Source organism: Procambarus clarkii, chromosome 38, assembly GCF_040958095.1.
Source record: "Procambarus clarkii isolate CNS0578487 chromosome 38, FALCON_Pclarkii_2.0, whole genome shotgun sequence".
Classification (NCBI taxonomy): Eukaryota; Metazoa; Arthropoda; class Malacostraca; order Decapoda; family Cambaridae; genus Procambarus; species Procambarus clarkii.
Genome location: NC_091187.1, coordinates 16,063,292 through 16,087,760, shown reverse-complemented (window position 1 = coordinate 16,087,760; position 24,469 = coordinate 16,063,292). Strand labels below are relative to the sequence as shown.

The 24,469-nt window shown below is 43.0% G+C and overlaps 1 protein-coding gene across 1 annotated transcript in view; it reads left to right on the top strand.

The window, feature by feature from the left end:
• Positions 1–24,469, top strand: part of LOC138372267 (uncharacterized) — a 50,605-nt gene that overhangs the window by 12,452 nt on the left and 13,684 nt on the right. Inside the window, exons 5-7 of the mRNA XM_069337543.1 lie at positions 15,283–15,427; positions 18,372–18,509; positions 21,971–22,071. Coding sequence (XP_069193644.1) covers positions 15,283–15,427; positions 18,372–18,509; positions 21,971–22,071 — 384 coding nt within the window. The remainder of the gene's footprint in view (positions 1–15,282; positions 15,428–18,371; positions 18,510–21,970; positions 22,072–24,469) is intronic.

Here is a 24,469-nt window from a genome sequence, read left to right as displayed (position 1 = left end):
GTGGAGTCACGGCTGATTATCGCACACAGTCTGCTCTCTCCCTACCAGTACATCCTGAGTGAGATAGTTCGAGCCCATTTTATTTATCCTGGTGGACGAGATGGTTATCTTGAGATCTTGAGATGATTTCGGGGTTTTTAGTGTCCCCGCGGCCCGGTCCTCGACCAGGCCTCCACCCCCAGGAAGCAGCCCGTGACAGCTGACTAACACCCAGGTACCTATTTTACTGCTAGGTAACAGGCGCATACGGTGAAAGAAACTCTGCCCATTGTTTCTCGCCGGTGCCTGGGATCGAACCCAGGACCATAGGATCACAAGACCAGTGTGCTGTCCGCTCGGCCGACCGGCTCCCGGAGGCGGCTCCTACACGAGCAGCGAGGTGAAGGTCCAGCAAGTGAGGACATGAGGAGTAAGAACTCGCGGCCCTGAAGCAGGTCGGTGGCACGTCACCACACACTAATTCTCATTGTGGTCGGTTTTTAGGCGACACAAATTATACCCAATACACCCAAGGTGACATAAAACACAGCATGTCGTGGCTGGGATGGGTGTAGGTGGCTGGGATGGGTGTAGGTGGCTGGGATGGGTGTAGCTGGCTAGGATGGGTGTAGCTGGCTGGGATGGGTGTAGCTGGCTGGGATGGGTGTAGGTGGCTGGGTTGGGTGTAAGTGGCTGGGATGGGTGTAGGTGGCTGGGATGGGTGTAGGTGGCTGGGATGGGTGTAGGTGGCTGGGATGGGTGTAAGTGGCTGGGATGGGTGTAGGTGGCTGGGATGGGTGTAGGTGGCTGGGATGGGTGTAGGTGGCTGGGATGGGTGTAGCTGGCTGGAATGGGTGTAAGTGGCTGGGATGGGTGTAGCTGGCTGGGATGGGCGTAAGTGGCTGGGATGGGTGTAGGTGGCTGAGATGGGTGTAGGACCCGGATGAGGTGTCTCTTGACATGTGGTGTTCGCTGTCTCACAGAAGGCAGATGCGACCCGTAATTATCTTTGCCTATTTCCGCTCCTAGTTAGCAATAATAACACTGCTATTGATGCTATAATACAACACATGAATAGCATTAATATTTAACGAGAATAATTATTATTACTTTTTTATTTTTAACAAATTTATTATTTTCACTGAGGAAGATCATGGACAGAAACGTTATCATCCTTATCACAATGAACTTTGAATCAATTTCAGTAACATTACAACTTGAGAACACATGTGAACAAGATATTAACATTAAGGCATATGGAAAACCATATTATCTCTCTCTTTCTCTCTCTCTCTCTCTCTCTCTCTCTCTCTCTCTCTCTCTCTCTCTCTCTCTCTCTCTCTCTCTCTCTCTCTCTCTCTCTCTGTCTCTCGCTGTCTCCGTGTCTCTCTTATATATAAATAAGAGATAGATAAAGAGAGGGAGAGAGTAAGTGAGAGTGGGAGAGAAAGAGAAAAATGACTGTTTTACGATGCATGTTTTTCCATTGTGTTGACAGTCAAAAAAACAATATTATTATGGGACAGGGGTGGAGGCCGGGGTGGAGGCCAGGGTGGAGGCCAGGAAGGAGGCCAGGAAGGAGGCCAGGAAGGAGGCCAGGAAGGAGGCCAGGGTGGAGGCCAGGATGGAGGCCAGGAAGGAGGCCAGGAAGGAGGCCAGGATGGAGGCCAGGATGGAGGCCAGGAAGGAGGCCAGGAAGGAGGCCAGGAAGGAGGCCAGGAAGGAGGCCAGGAAGGAGGCCAGGAAGGAGGCCAGGAAGGAGGCCAGGAAGGAGGCCAGGAAGGAGGCCAGGAAGGAGGCCAGGATGGAGGCCAGGATGGAGGCCAGGAAGGAGGCCAGGAAGGAGGCCAGGAAGGAGGCCAGGAAGGAGGCCAGGAAGGAGGCCAGGATGGAGGCCAGGGTGGAGGCCAGGGTGGAGGCCAGGGTGGAGGCCAGGGTGGAGGCCAGGGTGGAGGCCAGGGTGGAGGCCAGGGTGGAGGCCAGGGTGGAGGCCAGGGTGGAGGCCATCAACTTCACCAACATATCCAACACACTAAACATTTGCCCCAAGCGATTACTCGACCAGTAACGTCTGTTATCCTGCTTCTCACATTAAGATAATAGATATCAATATATATAGATATCAGAAGATAATACATATCGTCTTGTATTATTATTATTATTATTATTATTGTTATGGTTTATGCTTATTTCATTACATATTTAATACAGGAAGATACAGAGCATCAAGAGTATATAGGAAGGTTCAAAATATACAGATACATAGTATACAGGAAGATACATAGTATACTCGGAGATACATAGTATACAAGGAGATACAAATAGATATACATAGTATACAAGGAGATGCAAATAGATATACATAGTATACAAGTAGATACAAATAGATATACATAGATATACATAGTATACAAGGAGATACAAATAGATATACATAGTATACATGGCGATAAATATTATTCAGAGAGATACAGATTATACATGGAGACACAGAGTATACATGGAGGTAAGAGTATACATGGAGATAGAGTAAATAAGGATATAGAGAGTATACTGGGCAATTCAGTGTCAAAAGAATCTTTGTCATACTCACTATAACATGTCTTTGTTCCCCCTTAATTACAAGTCTTTTGTAGTGGCAGTTAATAGGCAAATTAGATCACAGTCATCGACCGCAGATATATTGGGACGGCCCCGCTGGTGACCTCACGATCTGGGCTACCAGGCCAGGATGATGTCTGCGTGTGGGGGAACAGGGTTCTATGGTCGGGGTTCACCTACATGTAGCGGTGGTCGGGGTTCACCTGCATGTAGCGGTGGGCGGGGTTCACCTACATGTAGCGGTGGGTGGGGTTCACCTACATGTAGCGGTGGGTGGGGTTCACCTGCGTGTAGATGTGGGCGGGGTTCACCCAGGTGAGGCGGTGGGCGGACAGGTTAGACAGTCACACCTGCATTGCACACTCTCACACACACACATCTTCCGCCCTCAGCCATGAATAGTCAAGGTCTTCGTTTTTCCACCTCGGAAGATTCACACCATTACGTCCCCTCCTCCTCCTCCCAAGACTGAGAACAAGGATGCGACTTAACACGTCGCATTAAGACAGTTCCGTCGGACGTCTTGCGAGAGGGTAGTACTAACAGCTTGCACATGATCACACACAGAGATCACACTAACGTGATGCATCAAATGAACAAATCCACAAGGGCCGTGACGAGTCTGGGATGCTCTTGGACGCAGGTTCGAATCCTCGTCACGGCCCTTGTTGATTTGTTCAGCTTGCACATGATCTCAACAACCAGAAGATACAGATAAACTCACCTTGAAACTCTGCTATATTTGTTGACATGATTTTTTGGGTCTATATATATTACTGTTTTCATAGATTTATTGATCGGGTCGTTCAACAACGAACGGGATAGATACTGTCCGAAATAAAGTCAAACCAAATAATAAAGTAAGAAAAACAGTAAAAGAGAATCCCAGGAATGTTTAGAATATTAATCTTGATAAACAGGAGCCATAGATCCTCCAGTCGTACGCCACGCCCCCAGCGTACAGTCGTACGCCACGACTGTATGCTGGAGACTGTAAGCTATGCCCCAACAATCGTAAGTTGCACTCCCCCCAACTAAATCCAAAGCTACGCCCCCCAACAGACGTACGCTGCCACCCCTCAAAGGCCTTACAAGCTTCGCGCCACAAACAGACGTAAGCTACGGCTGCCTGAGAACAGCCGCGTGAAATTACTAGTTATCAAGGAGATTATTTACAATCCGGATAGCTTGTTGTGGTGAATGTTCTCATCATCAGCTCTCCGGGTCGTGTTGCATTCTCACAGTGCCGGAGGTCTTGGAGTCATTAGCAAATAATCCGCGAGCAACCTTGAACACGGTACGGCCGCTGGCGGTCGGTCATACGCCGTGACGGGAACCTGACTCGTGCGTCCACGGATGATGTGAGCAGGACACGGCTGCCACCAGTGATGGAAGGAGGACACGGCTGCCACCAGTGATGGAAGGAGGACACGGCCTGCCACCAGTGATGGAAGGAGGACACGGCCTGCCACCAGTGATGGAAGGAGGACACGGCCTGCCACCAGTGATGGAAGGAGGACACGGCCTGCCACCAGTGGTAGAAGGAGGACACGGGCTGCCACCAGTGGTGGAAGCAAGACTTTGATGTGGTTGACGCTGCCATCCCCCATCTGGCAACCCATGGCTGCCTTCCTCACAAGTTTTCTCACGCCGTTTGAACACTTGATTCACGAAGCATACGCATCTGTCTGGATCTGATGCCTGAGCAGCTGTTTGGCGCTGCTACACTTACCTGGGAAATCATTTTACTTGACTTACCTGTGTATTGAACTACTTAATTTTACTGTCGGTCTTTATTATTTGACTCACCAGGTGTACAGAGTCACCTGACTCACCAGGTGTACAGAGTCACCTGACTTACCAGGTGTACAGAGTCACCTGACTTACCTGGTGTACAGAGTCACCTGACTTACCTGGTGTACAGAGTCACCTGACTTACCTGGCGTACAGAGTCACCTGACTTACCAGGTGTACAGAGTCACCTGACTTACCTGTCGTACAGAGTCACCTGACTTACCTGTCGTACAGAGTCACCTGACTTACCAGGTGTACAGAGTCACCTGACTTACCTGGTGTACAGAGTCATCTGACTTACCTGTTTAAATTTGATAAATTATTGCGATGGCTTATTCATCATCATAGAATGCTGCAGGAGATGAGTACTGAGGATTCACCAGTTTAAGTGTGAGGCTCAAGTGTGAGGCTCAAGTGTGATGCTCACCCTTCATCTCATACTCCAGCATACCTCGTCAGCCCAGCATCCGTCCATTATGACATATTCGTAAATATTTCAAAACTGTAGCAAAAATCGGTAATACATAATCAACAAAGGCAAGTATTACAGTATCACACCGAGGCCTTGGTTACGTTAGTATGGGTTATGGTTGGGCTATTAGTTGTGTTTTGAGTACGTGATTACAGCATTTTATTGTCTGCTTCTAACACAGGAAATGCTTTTCATTCATGAAACGGGGGAGGGTGCATGGAGGGGTGGGGGGGGGGGTGTTTGGAGGGCGTAGGTTTGGGGGGGTGGAAGGGGGTTGCTTGTCAGGGTTGAGGATTGACTCACGTAAGTCATTATATCGGTTCATTTTCACCGTTTGACAAACGGTGTTGACTGTGTACGCTTGAAACCACATCACAGTAATCAAACCAACACAAATCCTTGTGAGTTTTCGACTCGCAATCAGGGATCTCGGGTTCGATTCTCAGGGCGGTACATAAATGGCGACAAAACGAGTTATATGTCATGAGAGCAATCGGTCTGTTTTCTTGTATGTCCATGGTACAAATATGGAACATTTAGTGTGAGGACATGTTGTATAATACATCTAGTTCCTCGTACAGTATTAGAAAAATTGTATAATACATCTTGTTCCTCGTACAGTATTAGTGTGAGGACAAGTTGTATTATTCATATCTTTGTTCCATGTCCATTTCTAGTGTGACGACAGATTGTATTATACATCTCCTCCCAGCCTTCCCGTGACAAATAAAGGAGAAACAATTCATCAGATATACTCTCCTCAAGCTTCAGAACATCAAATATACTCTCCACATGCTTCAGAACATCAAATATACTCTCCACATGCTTCAGAACATCAAATATACTCTCCACATGCTTCAGAACATCAAATATACTCTCCACATGCTTCAGAACATCAAATATACTCTCCACATGCTTCAGAACATCAAATACACTCTACACATGCTTCAGAACATCAAATATACTCTCCACATGCTTCAGAACATCAAATACACTCTACACATGCTTCAGAACATCAAATATACTCTCCACATGCTTCAGAACATCAAATATACTCTCCACATGCTTCAGAACATCAAATATACTCTCCACATGCTTCAGAACATCAAATATACTCTCCACATGCTTCAGAACATCAAATACACTCTACACATGCTTCAGAACATCAAATATACTCTCCACATGCTTCAGAACATCAAATACACTCTCCATATACTTCAGAACATCAGATATACGCATCACGTGCGTTGTGACAAATATAAATATACACTTCGTACTTCTCGTCTCATTAACCAAGTGAAATTGGCTGTCTGTTTAAAACATGACACAATGGAGCTAATGATCCGTAGAAGTATGGGGAGCCTGCTGGCCTGGTAGTGTGGGGACTGGTAGTGGTAGAACTGGTAGTGTGGGGCGCTGGTAGTGGGGAGGACTGGTAGTGGTAGAACTGGTAGTGTGGGGCCCTGGTAGTGGGGAGGACTGGTAGTGGTAGAACTGGTAGTGTGGGGCGCTGGTAGTGGGGAGGACTGGTAGTGGTAGAACTGGTAGTGTGGGGCCTGGTAGTGTGGGGACTGGTAGTGGTAGAACTGGTAGTGTGGGGCGCTGGTAGTGGGGAGGACTGGTAGTGGTAGAACTGGTAGTGTGGGGCCCTGGTAGTGGGGAGGACTGGTAGTGGTAGAACTGGTAGTGTGGGGCGCTGGTAGTGGGGAGGACTGGTAGTGGTAGAACTGGTAGTGTGGGGCCCTGGTAGTGGGGAGGACTGGTAGTGGTAGAACTGGTAGTGTGGGGCCTGGTAGTGGGAAGGACTGGTAGTGGTAGAACTGGTAGTGTTAGGGCTGGTAGTTTAGATAGAGTGGGGAACGTACGACGGGAGAGTCGTTGTGTGGGGGCCTGACAGTTTTGAGAAGGAGGGGTGGAAAACATATAGTGTGGGGATTGTTCCGATAGTATGGGGAGGTTGGGTATGGTAGTGCAGGAGGCAGGTAGGTGCCACTGGTCGTGTGGAAGATGTAGTCTCAGGTGGTGAGGTGTGAGGTGAGACAGATAACGAATGAAGGTGGGGGGCCATCATTGGTGAGGGGGGGGGGCAGGAGGATAACAGTGTCAATTAGGTAATGGAAAGCGACGTGAAAATGGATGAAAGAAGGTGGAAAGATATTGGTTTCGAAATAGTAAAACGGGGTAGGGACGGGGTTTGTCTTCACAAGGATGGAGCCTACCTTGACAAGGATGGGGCATACTTTGCCAAGGATGGAGCATACCTTGACAAGGATGGGGCATATTTTGCTAAGGATGTAGCTTACCTTAACAATGATGGAGCCTGCCTTGACAAGGATGGAGCATACCTTGACAAGGATGAAGCCTACCTTGACAAGAACGGAGCCTGTAGAAATGCTTGCAAATTGAATGAACCGATCTACGTCAATGTTACCCAAACGAAGCCTTCAAATCTAATACAAAAATATATCTTTATCAAGTTTTCTCGAATACAGCGAGCAAAACCTTAGCAAACATTTCTTCACTTTCTTCAAGCTTTATAAAAAAAAACATTTAGGAAACATTTAGGAGGAACTCGACAACCTATGATAACCATCTTTGTAACCAATATGTAACTCCTTTTTTGTAACAAGGTTGAAATAAAGAAAATATTATAGTAAGGATAGAATAGGTAGAGGTACCTGCCCCTCAGACCTGTCTCTAGTCGCAGTCTCTAGCCCCGTCCACTCTCCCCCGGTGACCATATTCCACCAATTAGCAGCGGGGACGGTATGGAAAGCCGACGATGACCTCTTTCCAGCCAGGACCCGGGAATGTTTGAGCCACAATAGCCTGGCGGAACTGTTGCTACAACGCGTTTGTGAGCGCGGACGGACGTGACGTCACACCACCAAACGGGTCGCATTCAATGTGGGCGTAGAGGGGATGCAACACTACCAGAGAAGAGGAGAGAATCCCAGTGTATTGTCCGGGTGCTATGCCGCCCCTCTAGACTCGCCCACACCTCGCTCCTCCTCAACTTTGCTCGCTCGGATGTGTTCGCTGTCTCTTTGTTTACATCGAAGCGTCGCCTGTAACGTTATCATCGGGAGCCAGTGGTCGCTCATTCCCATGACCGATAGCGCAACTTATAATGATAACGTGAAAAGTCAAGTCCAAAAACAGGTCGGAAATCTTGATAAAAACCAAATTCGTGATTGTGAGTGGCACAAAAATTGTTCTGGTGTCGTGAGCAGAGAGTGAAAGGTGTGGGTGGTGGAGAGTAAGAAGAGTGGGCGGCGCCAGAGTGCGGGAGTGCTGCCACTCAGTGCCTCGGAGAGCAGCACCACCAGTATCCTCTGGAGGCCTGCACGTACCATATGGATACGAACCATCTCGCTCGCTGCACCTATAACGAACCATCCCACTCGCTAACACCCTCCATCTGGGATAAGTCATTCCTCTCGCTAGGCACAACCTGGAAACCTTAAGTGAAGTGACTTAAGCGCTCCCGTGACGATATCAGTAACATTTCCAGTGTTGTTATCGTATGTAACAGAGATAATTTAGTACAAAGTGAAGAGACAAGAACGATGCCATACAGAGAAACCAGTAACCTGCGTCTGGGAGCAGTGTTGGCCTTAGCCTGGGCTCTACTGCCCTCTATTGGCCTCTGTAGCTACTACACCGACGGCAAACTGACCTCTGGCAATAGTTACAGTGGCACTAACTACCAGCACATCCTGGTGGAGCAGCTCCAGGGCTCCGGTAGCTTCTCAGGAGGCAGCAACAGCAACTACTGGAGCAACTCTGGCAGGAGACCCAGCATCAGCTCAGGTCATTCCGACAGCGCCAGCTTAAGCAGTTTTGGCAACAGCTTAAGTAGCTTCGGCAGCAGTTCGAGTGGATCCGCCAGCATCAGCTTGAGTGAGTCTGGGAGAAGACCCAGCGGAAGGCCTGGTAGCAACTGGTATTGGTCCAGCACTGGTAAGCGACATCTGATGATACTTGTAAACATATGACCCATCACGGGAAAACAAATGCTGTTGTGCAGGCTATCGAGTCACAATAACGTGGCTAAAGTATGTTGACCAGATCACACACTAGAAGGTGAAGGGACGACGACGTTTCGGTCGACTTGAGAATGGTCCAGGACGGACCGAAATGTCGTCGTCCTTTCACCTTCTACTGTGTGGTCTGGTCAACAAATGCTGTTATAATTGTTATTTTCTCATTTTCACGTAGCTTCGACGCGTACAGGCAGTGACACGCGTACAGGCAGTGACGTACGTACAGGCAGTGACGTACGTACAGGCAGTGACGTACGTACAGGCAGTGACGTACGTACAGGCAGTGGCTCACGTACAGGCAGTGACACGCGTACAGGCAGTGACACGCGTACAGGCAGTGACACGCGAACAAGCAGTGACACGCGAACAAGCAGTGACACTACCCATGGCAAGTGATCAGTGCTGTTGCTTTCATCTATCAGGACCGACAAACACATTAACCCGATATCTTTTGTAAATAAAATATTCTTACATTAAGATACACAAGTTAGAATATCGGGACAAAATCTGGTTACAATTATTTGTGATCCTCCCAAGTGAGGCTCAATTGTTGACCAGCTCCTCCTGCGTCAACATTGTACTCAGTACTAAAGAAATGTTAAATAATTTTAAAGATATTCGGCTTGAGGCAAACATAGAGAGATGTGACCTCATCTCAGGTCAGATGAATTGTCTACGATCATGTTAACACACGTTATGCATGCTCAAAATTAGTTATGGGTAATCAGTTCAAATTATTGTGTGTGTATTTACTAATTGTATTTGATATTTGTGCCTGCAGAAACGAGCTATTAGCTCTTGGACCCCGCCTTTCTTACTAATCAATTTTTTCTCTAGTATGTCTTCTATATATTTCTATCTAACACACACACACACACACACACACACACACACACACACACACACACACACACACACACACACACACACACACACACATACATTCACATCCCCAGGAAGCAGCCCGAAGCAATTGTCTGATTCCCAGGTACCTATTTACTACTGGGTTAACAGGAGCTCATTTGCTTATACCAAATATAAACATTTGTCTATACCTCGGCCGGGAATCCAACCCGGGCCCCCTTAGGACTACGACCCCTGAGCGCTGTCCACTCAACCGCGAGGCTCCCGTGTGTGTGTGTGTGTGTGTGTGTGTGTGTGTGTGTGTGTGTGTGTGTGTGTGTGTGTGTGCGTGTGCGTGTGTACGCGTGCGCGTATAGTGTGAAAAGCGTAAAACGCAGCAATTACACTTAATTAAGAGAGGACCTTGTTGCCGAATATGGACACTTTCTCTTTTTCCTCCCATGTGATGTGTGTAAAATGAGAATCGCGAAGCAGAATGAGCTCTCAGTAGGAGCTCCTCATGGTAGTCACCCATCACCCCCTTAACAACTAAAGAGGGCCAATCCATTGTCACTATTGTCTTACAAGAGTGACAAGAAACTGTCGACCAATCATACTGTCACTTCAACAATTCAGAATCACAATGGTACTTAATACAAATATACGGTCACATCATTACTACACGTAACTCTGAAATAACTGCAATTTTAGTTGGCAACCCATAAAGTAACTCTTTAAATAAAATCGCAGCATATTACAAACATGTTGACCACTTCACACACTAGAAGGTGAAGGGACGACGACGTTTCGGTCCGTCCTGGACCATGCTCGACACAATCGACTTGAGAATGGTCCAGGACGGACCGAAACGTCGTCGTCCCTTCACCTTCTAGTGTGTGGGTTGGTTAATATATTTCAGCCACGTTATTGTGACTCATCGCCTGCTTACAAACATGGGATCACAACATGCAGTCATAACACCACAACATGCAGTCATAACACCACAACATACGGTCATAACTCCTCAACATACAGTCATAACACCACAACATACAGTGATAACACCACAACATACGGTCATAACTCCTCAACAAACGGTCTAAGTACACACCGTTCACTCGCCCTGTCACTGATAATCAGTCGCCCGAAGAGTGAGGCGGTTTAGCTGTAGGTTAAGGGAAGGGTGTGTCGTTCAGTGCCTCTAACTTGATGATATGCTATAGAGGCCACCATGACATGCTTCACGAAGCAGCATGGTACTAGGTGGGGTCGCACATGCAGATTATATGACACACGGCAGAATACATACTAAATACATTAAAATATATATGACATACCCCAAAATACCTAGAAATAACTTTAAAATACCCCAAAATACCTAGAACTAACTTTAAAATACCCCAAAATACCTAGAAATAACTTTAAAATACCCCAAAATACCTAGAAATAACTTTAAAATACCCCAAAATACCTAGAAATAACTTTAAAATACCCCAAAATACCTAGAAATAACTTTAAAATACCCCAAAATACCTAGAAATACTAAGAGATATCTGGGAATACCTAGGAATATTGTGCTTTGCTAGTAATTCTGGAAGAGCAGTGGATAGAGGAAACGGGTACCTGGAGTCCGAAGGCGTCTACTCCTGTACACACCTGTGTAGAGAAACGAACGGAACATTTAACAGTGTCACGTGAAACTATCTATAATGAGCAAACAGGTTTTGATCTATATGTATAGATGAGAGAGAGAGAGAGAGAGAGAGAGAGAGAGAGAGAGGGGGGGGGGAAGAAGGGGTTAAGTATAGGTAGGTTGAGAAGGGCGTAAACGTATTCGAAGTGCAGTATGTCAACGTCCCATCACGAAGCTCTTGACTCGTGTGACAAGTGACCCATTGACACATACTCCTGAGGCCTAAATGACAGTCTTCGCGGCCCGTGTGCAGTTACGGCCGCCTCCGTGAGCGCTCTTCACCATGCGTGAGACTAACGCCACACCCAGCGTGTATCCTCCTGTCTCCTGCACCCTCCATCACCCTTCACAATCCCTCCACTCCATCACCTCTTCCCTCCACACCATCACCCCTTCCCTCCAAAATCAACATACGGTCATTTGTGGGGCTACAACCGCACTCTGTCGTTACCTAAACCCTATATCAACCCACCAAAGTCTGCAGCTTCCCACCAACTATAATCCCTCAACCTTCTCCTCCACCCCCCCCCCACAACCCCAGATACATGGCCCCCTACCACCACGGAGACATGACCCCACCATCCCGGATACATGCTTCTGTTGCGTCCAGACGCCGTTTCCTTAACGATCGTGCTCTTCCCAAAGTATAATTTACGTCAGTTCATGCCATAATATTACGTTATTTTCCATTTGAATAGCGTAGCGTTAAACCAGGAGAAACCTTAATGCTCAGCTCTTACATAACCATTATTATTATTAATAATTTGATAATTTAAAAATTTGATAATAATAATAATTTATTATTATTATTATTTGAAGGTTTTGAAAAAATAATATAAATATTTTGTGAATATAACATTAGGAGTGCATGCAACAGTAGTATAAGCGATCTAGACTTATTAGTTTAATAATATTTAATATATATTATTCTCATAATTATAATGCTGATATTTAGAAGTAAATATTTGGGATTTATTGACAAGAATTAAATATTGAGTTTATTTTGCAGTGAAAATTAATTCATAAATCTCCGGTTCAGGCGTTATGAGAATTCGTAAATATCTTTGACTAACATATCTATTATTAAAATAGTGATTATTACAAAGACACTCAGGGGGAAGTAAATACATTGTCATGCCTCGCTACTCGGAGATCACGTCGCCATGCCCCAGTGACCAGACACTGTGCTTTTAACCCTGATAATGAATCATGTTGAACATCTCCTTAACTGTTGCTGTGATCACAGTGAGTCACAGTGAGGCATCAACTGTGACACAACAAAGGCCACAGAGGTTAGGTGACTGACTTGCAGGCGATGAGTCACAATAACGTGGCTGAAATATGTTGACCAGACCCCACACTAGAAGGTGAAGGGACGACGACGTTTCGGTCCGTCCTGGACCATTCTCAAGTCGATCGACTTGAGAATGGTCCAGGATGGACCGAAACGTCGTCGTCCCTTCACCTTCTAGTGTGTGGTCTGGTCAACGTGACTGACTTTGCTTATTGAATATCTTACTGGAAATTATTACTGTTGATGCAAACATTGTGATTTGTGATCTACAATGCTTAGAAAAATTGCACAAGACTCAGGCATAAGCAGGAAAATGCTCACACAAATATCACTGATATCCTTCAGGGAATTACAGCAGCTACAAAGTATTGAAGTTAAGTTGCTTGTTATGGAAGACTTCAACCATTGGATTCTGAATTGGAAAGAATTTCTTCCCAACGATTTACTGGAAATCTGGAAAATTTCCTTTAGTGATAAACGGAACACAAAATAAATTCTATACATAACTTAAAACAATACAAGATACATGCAGAAAATGAGTCGTTACATTAACCAATCGAAACCAATTGGCTTATGAGTTAAAAGAACGACCCAGCAAATACATCTAGGAAAGTTTGCATGATAACGAGATAACGGTTTGCATGAAGTTAGATAACCCCCACATCGTTAGTTACGACTCTCACACAGCTTAGATAACCCCCAAATCATTAGCCACAACGCACAGACCGCTAATAAATACCCACAAACGTGGAAAGCTGTGTTCGAGAGGCGTGATGAACAAACCGCAAATATAAATCCTTCAAAGTAGAAAGCGTGTGCGGAATCGAAAGTTAAACACCATATGAACAAACGTAGTGTAGTGTAATGTAATTAAACACCATACCTTTCGACCAGGTTCATTATCAATGTAAATTATATGGTGCATGATATACAAGTATTGTAATTGATGTTACGATCGTATTCTGATGTTATGCATCCCTTTACGCCTGGGTGAAGCTCACAGTAAGGCAATAACTTATAGGAATGCTCTGTTGGTTTCTGCTTTCCATTTTTTATTCAATTCATTGGATATATGACTAGCATTTGACATTGTGTCATGTGAAACTAAAAGCTTGCTCGCCTGCTATAATTATGTAAACTGAGAGACAGACAGAGAGATTAAATTACGAAAATTATACATACGATAATGATTTAATGATACGATTTAAATTTAAGGATTGATTGCCTACCCCCTCCCCAATCCCGTGCTCTGTTATCGTATATATGTTTATTTATTTATTTACTTATATACAACAAGTTACATTGGGGGGTAACAGATAATATAGATATTAAGTTGATTTAACATTCTTGTAAAGCCAAGTATATATATATATAAAGCCAAGTAAAGAATGTATACATTTTTGTAATGTATAAATGATCCAGCTGTAATGATGGATACGTCAGAAGTTCCATTTGGAACTTAAAGATTATGATACTGAAGTACTAAGGAATTTAAGACTGGCTTACCACTATCTAAACCAGCATTCTCAGAGATTAGAAATCATTGTAAAGAGGTGAATCGTTTTATGCTGGAATCCGCTTTTAAAATCTTGGACTTGTGCACGAATGGCCAGTCGGATTTGAGAATAATGGATTCTTTTTTTTATCAGAGAGCTGTGGCCTCTCTAAATAATTAGAGAGGCCACAGTTCAGCTCTCTAGTTCAGCTGCTCAAATGTATACTGTATGTCACAGTAAGCCTTTTATTTTCATGAACAGTTAACGTAGATTTTGTTATTATATGCTTTAGTTTCCCCTGATTTGTGTGTGAGTGATATATATATTTTAAGTGTTGACATTTTTCATTATTTTATTAGTTTAATTATGACATATATTATAATATTTGATAATAAGTTTTGTGTAATATTTATTTTTCTTACAACATTTAGCTAGTAATCTATAATTCATTTTAAATATTTTGTTTTTGCATAAGTTTTCTGAAAACTTTTAGTTATTATTATAATTTCGAATTAGTTTTTGGTATCTAACTTGAAGATCATCAAATCTTTAATTATTTTACGTAAATATAACTGAATGATTTAGTCTGTAATTAGATTCACTTTATATTATAGTGTGTAATATTATCCAATTAAAGTTCATAGTTTTGCTGGCAGATTATAATGTAACTCTTGTGTGTTAAATCTGAAGATAAACTCGAGAAATATTCGAATCGTTATGAATTTTAATTAGATGTAAAGAAGAATATTAACAGGATAATTGCTGTCAGTTGTTCTATTATGAAATTATTCAAGATGTTTCCTTCGTGAATTATATATTATTGTGATAATTATGTATGTTTCCTTCACGTTATGGATACCTGTATATATGTATGTTTGAACATATGTATGTTTAAATATATACCTAAAAGGGGTACCACCTCTTGTGCAAGTGTAGGGACCCATAGCCTCGGAGAAGAAAATATAGAGTACTCAGAGAATCTTTAAATATATATATTTTTGAATATATATGTACGAATATCAATCTTCCTATGTACCTTGGTAACCATTGCTCACTACCCGCAGGTGGAAGCTGTTACGAGCTGGCCAAGACGCGGGAGAGAATTGACCGTCGGTTCATCATTAGAGGGAAGGTGCTCCGGACCCGGGACAGGAGGGAGTGTGAGACGGAGTGTGACAGAGAGACGCTCTGTCTAGGCTTCAATTACAGGTCAAGTTTTTCTATAGTTCACCGCTTTTCCGGCTTTTTCTTCTTTTTTTCTCATGCCTAACCACTTGGGCTGGATGGTAGAGCGACGGTGTCGCTTCATGCAGGTCGGCGTTCAATCCCCGATCGTCCAAGTGGTTGGGCACCATTCCTTCCCGCCGTCCCATCCCAAATCTTAATCCAGACCCCTTCCAAGGGCAATATAGTCATAATGGCTTGGCGCTTTCCACCCTGAAAATTCCCTTTCTTTCTTGTTTCTCCTATACATGCATTAGGTGGTATACCCGGCAGTGCCCGGGTCGCCTTAATACCCAGGTAACGCTCACATTATCCTCCCCCCCTCTCCCATTTACCACCTCCCCTCACCCTATCACATCCTTATCTTCCTCTTCCATCACCCCCCCTTCCTCCCCTTCCACTCCCTCCCACATACCTCTCCACACGCCCAACCAGCTCTTCCCTTTTCCCTCTGTCCACCACCAACACTTTAAAGTTTTCCCTATATATTATATCGTTTTGTTGTTTTAGATTCAGCTACTCGGAAATGTTTTTCCAAGTAGCACCGGATATAGTGAGCCCGTAGTGGACTTGTATATAATATCGATCACTAACTAAATAGTTGCCACTAGAAAGTAAATCGGTCATCTTTCATGATCATGATAGTCTATGGAGGCTGGGCTGAACAATTCACATCCACAGACTTCATGATGGAGGCTCTTAAATGAGGAAATCAACTAGAGCTGTGAGGTGGACGCGAACCTTCGACCAAAACCAGTCACGTACTCTTCCACTAGACCGCCGCTGACTTCTGAAAGTCATACAACCGGATTTCTACTGAAATCACAGGAAGTGTGGAGGTCTGGAGGCCCTTGGTGAAGCCAGTCCCAGTGTCTACATATGAACCACAGGCACTCTGGTGGAAGAACAAAGTGGTCCTACACCTTACGCACTTCAAAAACATAAATCACATTAACTTGATTCATATCAATGAGAACTTCCACTTGAGCTGTGAGGTGGTGCTTGTGTGTGTTTTAGGGGCTTTAAGGTAGAGTCCCCCTTCAGGGGATGGCACTACGGGGCCGACCCCGACACCCCTTATGTTTCTCTGGATAAAATCACCGTTAATTCTGCAAAATTTAATGGGTCTAGCCCCGAGCGTCTGGTCTCGAACATCGGACAGACAGACAATTTCATATAAAGATTGAAAGGGAAGTTTTAAAAGGAGTGAAGTTTGCCATCATCCTACAACATCAAAACTGAGCCACACACAGAAAATATTTGGATAGAACAGACAGACAAAAGGACATATATTCTTTTATATAAATATATATAGATATATATGTCCTGCCACCATCTTCCTCAGTTAAAAACATAATCCTCCCCCAAAAAAAGTGTTTTAGATATGATGTAACAACACTTGTGATTACAACTTGTCAAGTGATGCTGTACACAGGCTGAGAGCCCAACACTTCCCTCACACCACAACGCACATCTTCAGTACTCTATGCACAGTTTCATATGTTTTTGTACTAAGTCAGGGGACCCAGGGGACCTGCACCAGAACGGGGTAATTGTTATATGTTGAGAGAATCATCCTCTGGAGTTGTTAAGGTCACCATAATATATGATAGAGTTCAATAAGGTCAGGAACCTGTACACCAGTAGATTGACAGATGAGAGGCGGGACCAAAGAGCCAAAGCTCAGCCCTCGCAAGCACAAGTAGGTGAGTACAACTGGGTAAGTTCTACACTATTTATTTCCCATTTATTCAGGCAATTCCTCATTTATTCACTTTCATTCCTCCTAGAAACTTAGACTGATCGATACAGCGTCGGCCTGGCTATTTGCAGGTCTGCGTTCGATTTCCGATTGTCCACTTCTTTTAGGCACCGTTCCTTCCCTCCGTGGTATCCCATCTCCTTCCAAGAGCCATGTAGGCCTACTAGTCATGCACTTTCTCCTCATAATTTACCTTCTATTCCCAGATAATGAGTAGCCATAATTGTCACGCATTTTAAATAACTGTTCTACGGTAAAAAAAGGGTAAAGTGTGTCAGGAGGTCGGCTTTTGTTTGTCCTCCTCTCGTGTGATAAGATCTGCACGCTCTCATTTGCATACCTGCGCGGTGTGGGGGGGTTAATACCTGCGCGGTGTGGGGGTTAATGCCTGCGCGGTGTGGGGGTTAATACCTGCGCGTTGTAGGGGATAATACCTGCGCGGTGTGCAGTTAATACCTGAGGAGGGTATTATCACGACATTTGGCTACAAAATCTTATATTTTATCATAATCATGAACCATTGTTGTCTATAGTGAATGATTGCATGCAATATGATGTAATACATGGGGTAATTGTTATATATGTTGAGAGAATCATCCTCTGGAGTTGTTAAGGCCACCATTATATACACCTATAGTACCACCAAGTATACTTCAGCCCTCAGTATAGTCCAGGGTGAAAGTATACTCTCAGTATATATATATATATACATTGAGAAGTGGAATTTACCACTCTTTGTGTATATCATCGTATGGTCACCATTGAACTCAGTAATTATATTGAAAAATACTCTATACTAAAATTCGGGTTAGAAGTGTATCAAACAATGTACACTTTTCAGAATTCTTTTAAACAAAATACCCTTTTCAGACGTCATTTTTTTTTAACAAAATACACTTTTCAGAAGTCTTTTTTTTTAACAAAATACCCTTTTCAGAAGTCTTTTTTTAACAAAATACCCTTTTCAGAAGTCTTTTCTTAACAAAATAAACTCTTCAGAAATCTTTTTTAACAAAATACACTTTTCAGAAATATTTTTAAACAAAATACACTTTTCAGAAAACTAGTTAACAAAAATAGTTTTTGTTATCCAGTGTGTGTATAATGGTGGGAATTCAACAGTCACAAAATATTAACAATATTCATAATTATATGCTGTTGCTACAGGTTCAAGAGGCAGGGATACGAACAGTACAGAGACAACTGTGAACTCAGCACCCAGGGCGCCAGCAACTCCCATGACTTCACCCGGGACGAGGATTTTGACTTCTACGCCAAGAGCAGGAGCGGTCGCAATTGCTATTAGTAAGCACTTGTAGACTTGTTTTCAGTTATAAGTATAGATCTTCGTCTCGATATACAGGCGTGTCAGTAGCGTATGTTGAAAGTGTATTTTAATGACTGTCATTACATACACATATATATGCATACACACATTATATATATGTGTGTGAGTGAGTGTGTGGGGTACAGTCTTACAAGGGGGGGGGGGGGGACTGAATAAAAACATAAATGTCTTGCGAAGAGGTGAGTAATTGTATAAATATCTTGTCAGGGAGATGGTCAGTAACAATATAAATGTTGCAAACAATGCCCAATCCAAGAGCCAAGTTTGAGGCAGGAAGGAGTGACTTTAGTGATGGACAGCATTGTTCCATCACAGTTTGAAGGAAACATAATGGCAGCTGTGAAGGTTTGGTTAGAGCTGGCCTTCCTGCCTGACAGCTTAGCTTCTCTTGCTTACCAACACGCACTCCCAGATCCCCACAACTTCCTCATAACCACGTGCTCGGAAAAAAACAGGTGATGCTCATCAACCACGCGGTACTCAGTCTCAGAATAGCAGTTCCTTCAGAACATGGAAGCTGAGGCAGCTCACTGGCACGTGAGGTATCAACCTCTCGAAAGGACATATTCTGTAGGAACATGTCTAACACCACGCTCACGCCACAATGCTCCCTTGACCTATCCATCTCCATAAGGATTTAAGATGTATGGTTTGAAATTGGAACATATTCGTGAACAATTCTTGCATTAGTGATGAAAATTCTGTTTGGAGCTCTAGATGCACAAAGAACAAGCCTCAACAATTTATGCAAAATCTATAATAGCATTTGTTATAGGCCTAAAAATTCTAGAAAAACTTGTAGAAATGCTAATTTTCAAATTATCAAACCAAAGTTGAGAAGATGACTGAGCCATTGAAAATAGCCAGGTCATCTTATTCAAGAAAAAGGTGGAATTGAAAATAGGTATATTTTCTGATGCAAGAGATGCACATGACAAGTTGCCTGATCTTGACCAGATATATGGGGAGAGGGAAGATAAGTAAACAACTAATTACTTGAGATGAAGTTAATAAACGAACATAACAAAACCCAAACAACTCCCCCCGATGAAGTAGTTTCCAAGATGAATGTAAAGGATATCCTATTCATCCCTCGTTAATCACGGTCAATTAATCCCAAAGAGTTAGGCTCTGTTCAAGAATTGTGGAGAGTAACCTCTGTAATCCCACTTTGTTAATGGCAGATCAACCACACTCATTAAACTTCCCTCCATTGCTCATGACAGAGAGAGAACTGGGTAAATGTTTGATTTAGAGTGAAAAGCAGCAGCAAGTGAGGTGCTTCAGGGCTTGGTCCTGGGACCTATACTCTTTACCTTATGCAACAATGATTAAAATTAATTGAGCAGCGTCATTAATAAGTTTTCTGGAGAAGGAAACAGAGGTTGGCTTACTATTAAGCCCTTATTAGTAAGTAATTAAGCTTATTTCTGGATTTGTATGTTTATATGTGAACAAAGTAATGAATCTGACGTAAAAATATAGAATCAATGAAGATAAACATTAGTGTTACCGAATTTCAGGTTTTGTTTTTATGTAAAACAAAGATTTAAAGCGAAATAAAACAAATTGGGAAACGGCAGACAATTCAATGTGAAACATAACAAAAAAAGAACGTTTGCAAAATGTGGCAACCTCGGTAAAACAATGCATAACCTCACACAGGAGGATATCCTGGAGCTCTGTTTTTGCTTCGGTTAAAAAAATAAATCATAACCTCACGATTACGTGAACACACACACACACACACACACACACACACACACACACACACACACACACACACACACACACACACACACCATGAGTGTGTGTGTGAGTGTTCGCATGGAGTGGACGTGAGTGTTCACGTCCATGTGAACAATGGATCTGTTCACATATTACCATCCTTACTAATTTTGTTCACAATTTCAGTAATTTTATAAGCTCAGACTATACCTGACTTTTCCGTACATCAGTTAGGTACTGAGTGACTTGCCGAGGGCAAATCTGACAGGCAGGCTCTCTCATTTCATGAACCAGCTCAACTCTGATTGGCTAATATTTTATCTCTCACCCAATTATACCCCCATCATAATGTCGCCTATTTACATTCGCTAGAACACAGCACGTGGTGTAGTAACGGAAGTGACGTCAGAGCCTCGTTAAACACCATTGTTTCTCCTCGCCCGAGAGACATAATTTTGCATGCATAGGACATGAAATATATTCTAAACAGCTGAACACATCCTTAACTAAATACAACGCGTCCTCGCATTTACTTGACTGGTGTTTGGCTCGCTAAGGAGCAGCACACTGGAAGGAGACCCGTCAACCTACCGCTAATGCTCTCATGTTTAACACCTATTTGGTCAATTTTCCCTCTTTTTTTGAGTGAATACCCGGCGGTACCCGGCGGTGTCCGGGTCGACCTGGTGATCGAGTCGCCCAAAGCATTAATGTGTGTGTCAGCATGTATAACGGGCATCAGTATGTATCACGTGTGTCAGGATGTATCGTGTGTGCAAGAGAGAGAGAGAGAGAGAGAGAGAGAGATAGAGAGAGAGAGAGAGAGAGAGAGAGAGAGAGAGAGAGAGAGAGAGAGAGAGAGAGAGAGAGAGAGAGAGAGAGTGAGGTGCAGAAGGAAGGGATGCGGGGAAACCGAAGGGAAGAAAGAGGAATAGTGTGGGGAGAGAAAAAGAGAGAGAAGGGCGGATTTTGGGGAGAGGGAAGAAGAGAGTGGAAGATGGGGTGGAGATATTAGTAGAGGGTAAGAGCGGAGCGTAGCCCTAACACCACTGGGACACCCATGAACAATATGTACATATATAATGGTACAAATCGCAGGAACTAGTTACCATGTGATGGGACCACTGCCATCTGGACTTCATTTATACCACAGTTAAATCCAATAGATTCACGTAATAAGAAAGTCCTCGGAGCAAAGATTAAACCAGCATCCTGGGTCACCGTAGGTGCGCGTCTAGACAGCTCCAAGACGTCGGTTCTATACCCCCGATCTGCTCCAAAAAAATATTTTCATTGATGAATCGCGTTATTGGGATGTGACTGTTGATTCATGCAGGTTGAACAGCACCAGTCACCATATACATCAGCGTGCTCTAAAGAACAATAAGAAAATATGCAATTACTTTTTTAGTTGAGCTTGGAATTGGACTTTGGTCTCCAGAGTGTACAAGCAGACATGCTCTGCTTGTGGTCTCAAGAGTGTACAAGCAGACATGCTCTGCTTGTGGTCTCCAGAGTGTACAAGCAGACATGCTCTGCTTGTGACCACTGACGGTACAATATACTGAGAAAATATTCCTTGCTCTGTGACTAACAGCTCACAATACAGAGTAATTTTATCCTTTAGAGCATGTGAGTATGTATATGTGAATTATGCAACCTAACATCCCCCACTATTTTGCTGTGGCAGCAGTGGCGGTGAAAGTGGCGGCAGTGGTGGCGGTTGGGGAGGCGGCAGTGGAGGTTGGGGCGGCGGCGGACTCAGCAGTGGTCTTACTGACAGCAGGAATGGTAACTCAAACTCTTTGTCGTGTCTAGTGTTGACTCCAGTAATGCACTTTACCTGCAGTAATACCTTTCACTGGCAGACTCTGTATCGTGCACGTCACTTTGTCTCCTTGTCTGATGTAGTCAGTCATCTTCATCGTCATCTGAGCACCATCACAGTAAACTCACTCCTAAAGAGGCACTTCTTAAAATATTCTTCTAGACATCTACGACTCTGTTGCCATATAAGTGTTCATTCCCAATATTTTCTCTCTAACTCTAAATTTATTCAACCTGAATCCAGTGTTACGAGTTGTGTGTTCAGTTGATATATTGAACACACCATTTGCTTTCTTCCTATTAAAAAAATCTATCCCTGTATACACTTCACATAATCTACTTGTGTTTCATAGAAATTTTACAGTTTTCTGTAGTATAGCGATCCAAAAAGCACAGCTTAAAGTCCGCCACAAACTCGCATCACTCTTCTATCACTATTTCCGTAGCTCCTACTCTCAAGATTTAGTGAGTAGTGTTTTCTGTCTTCAAGTATGGTCTAATAATGCATCTTCCTCTAATTAAGAGCTTTAGCTATTGCTTATAAACGAATAAAACTGCTATATTATAGAACAGACAAGAACACGTTTGATATCCTAGATACTAAACCTCAATTTTTAGCTCACTTATATCGTTATATTGTTCTTGGTTATGCACTATGGGAAACTTTATCTTTGCAATGAACTGCGCATTAAAACGTTTCAGGTAATAACTTTGTTCTCATTTGGAGAGGTTGTTTAATGTTAGTAACTTTCCATGCTTCAGACACACTGTCATTGTTTATTGATTTATAAAACATGGTTGTTGACATAACAATTCCTTTCAATCTAAGAAAAACTCTAAAACAAGCATATTTCCAGTTCCTGGAAACTGTTTTGTGTCAATTAGAATAAACCTAAGCTTATGTAACTTAGAATTTATAAGACTTAGTAGTTATAATTGGTTAATGCAAAGCAAAAACTGCTTTTTCAAAGTTTCACCCAACATGACCCTTGAGAGCACGGGTGATGGCTGTAGTGTACTCAGGTATTATGTGGAGGTGTGTGTGGAGGTCCTCGAGCACATATTTACCATTTATAACCCAACCCTCACACATATGAACTGATATGTAAGTCACGACGTTTCGGATCGTCATATACCGAAACGCCGTTATTTAGATTTAATTTTACATGTGTGTAGGTTGTTTCACTTTATTCAGCCACGTTATTAATTATGTTTACCTAGTGGCCATTGTCTCTAGTGGCCACGTAGAGAACATGGAGCCTAGTGCCTACTAATTCTCTATTTGTTTAATACGATTTTTTCCAGTACATAATAAAGAAAAATTCTGAAGGCCCTATTGGCCCATCCGAGGTATTATATATATATATTGGCATATATATGTAATTATTAAGTAATTCCACGTCTATTATCAGGTAAATTGTTCCACAAATCAACAACTTCTTCCCCAACTAGTATTTACCCAGATCTTGATGCTTACCAAACCAGTATTTACCCAGGTCTTTTCTGAATTTAAACTTTTCAATTTGTGTCCACTGTTTCGAGGTCTATTTTGAGATGATATATTTAAACTTTATAAAATATATCTATATATTATTGTACTTCTGTTTCTTCTTCTGAAAACTGTTTCCAACTTATTTTTGTACCGCCTGTAAATATGTAAACGTTGCTGTTCACTTCTGAACCAAAATAGTTTATTTATAAGGTAAACATCAGAGGTCCCAAGACAGAGCCCTGAGGAACTGTCCTTACACTCGTATTTAACTGAAGTTATACTAACTCTGCTTTCTGTGAAATAACTAAACTCTAATCCAACTAAGGATAGTCCCTCCAATATCATGTGCCTCAACTTTTTAGTGAGTGTCTCATTGGTCACAGAATCAAAGGCGTTATTAAACTCAAAGAATAAAATTCAGAAGTGTTTTAGTTTCAGGTTGATCTTATCTCTGAAATCGAAGGTAGATAGGCTATTTAATCGAATTACTACTGCCGCCAGGAAGGAAAACAACCTAGTAGAGTGTTCTTCCTCTCGTGTGTCCTGTTTGACTTAGTAAAGAAGTTGTCTAGATTTGCGTTATCCAATTTGATTTGTATCTTAAGTGCCCCATAGAGGTCAGTCTTGTTTGGCCTTGCTTAAAAAGAGTTGTCAGTAGTGAGGTTCTCATCCTCTCTTGGTGTGTGAGTTGGCTATGTTTTGAGATGATTGTCATCATCCTCTGTTGTACTTTATCCACAGTGGTACTGTAGTCTTGTTACATTTCGTGCCCGAAATGTCTTGCCCTTTCCTCTGGCGTTTCTTGCCCGAAACGCTGTGCGTATAAGTGACTTAAGGCATTGTATGTACTAGCTCTTTCTAGAGATCCAA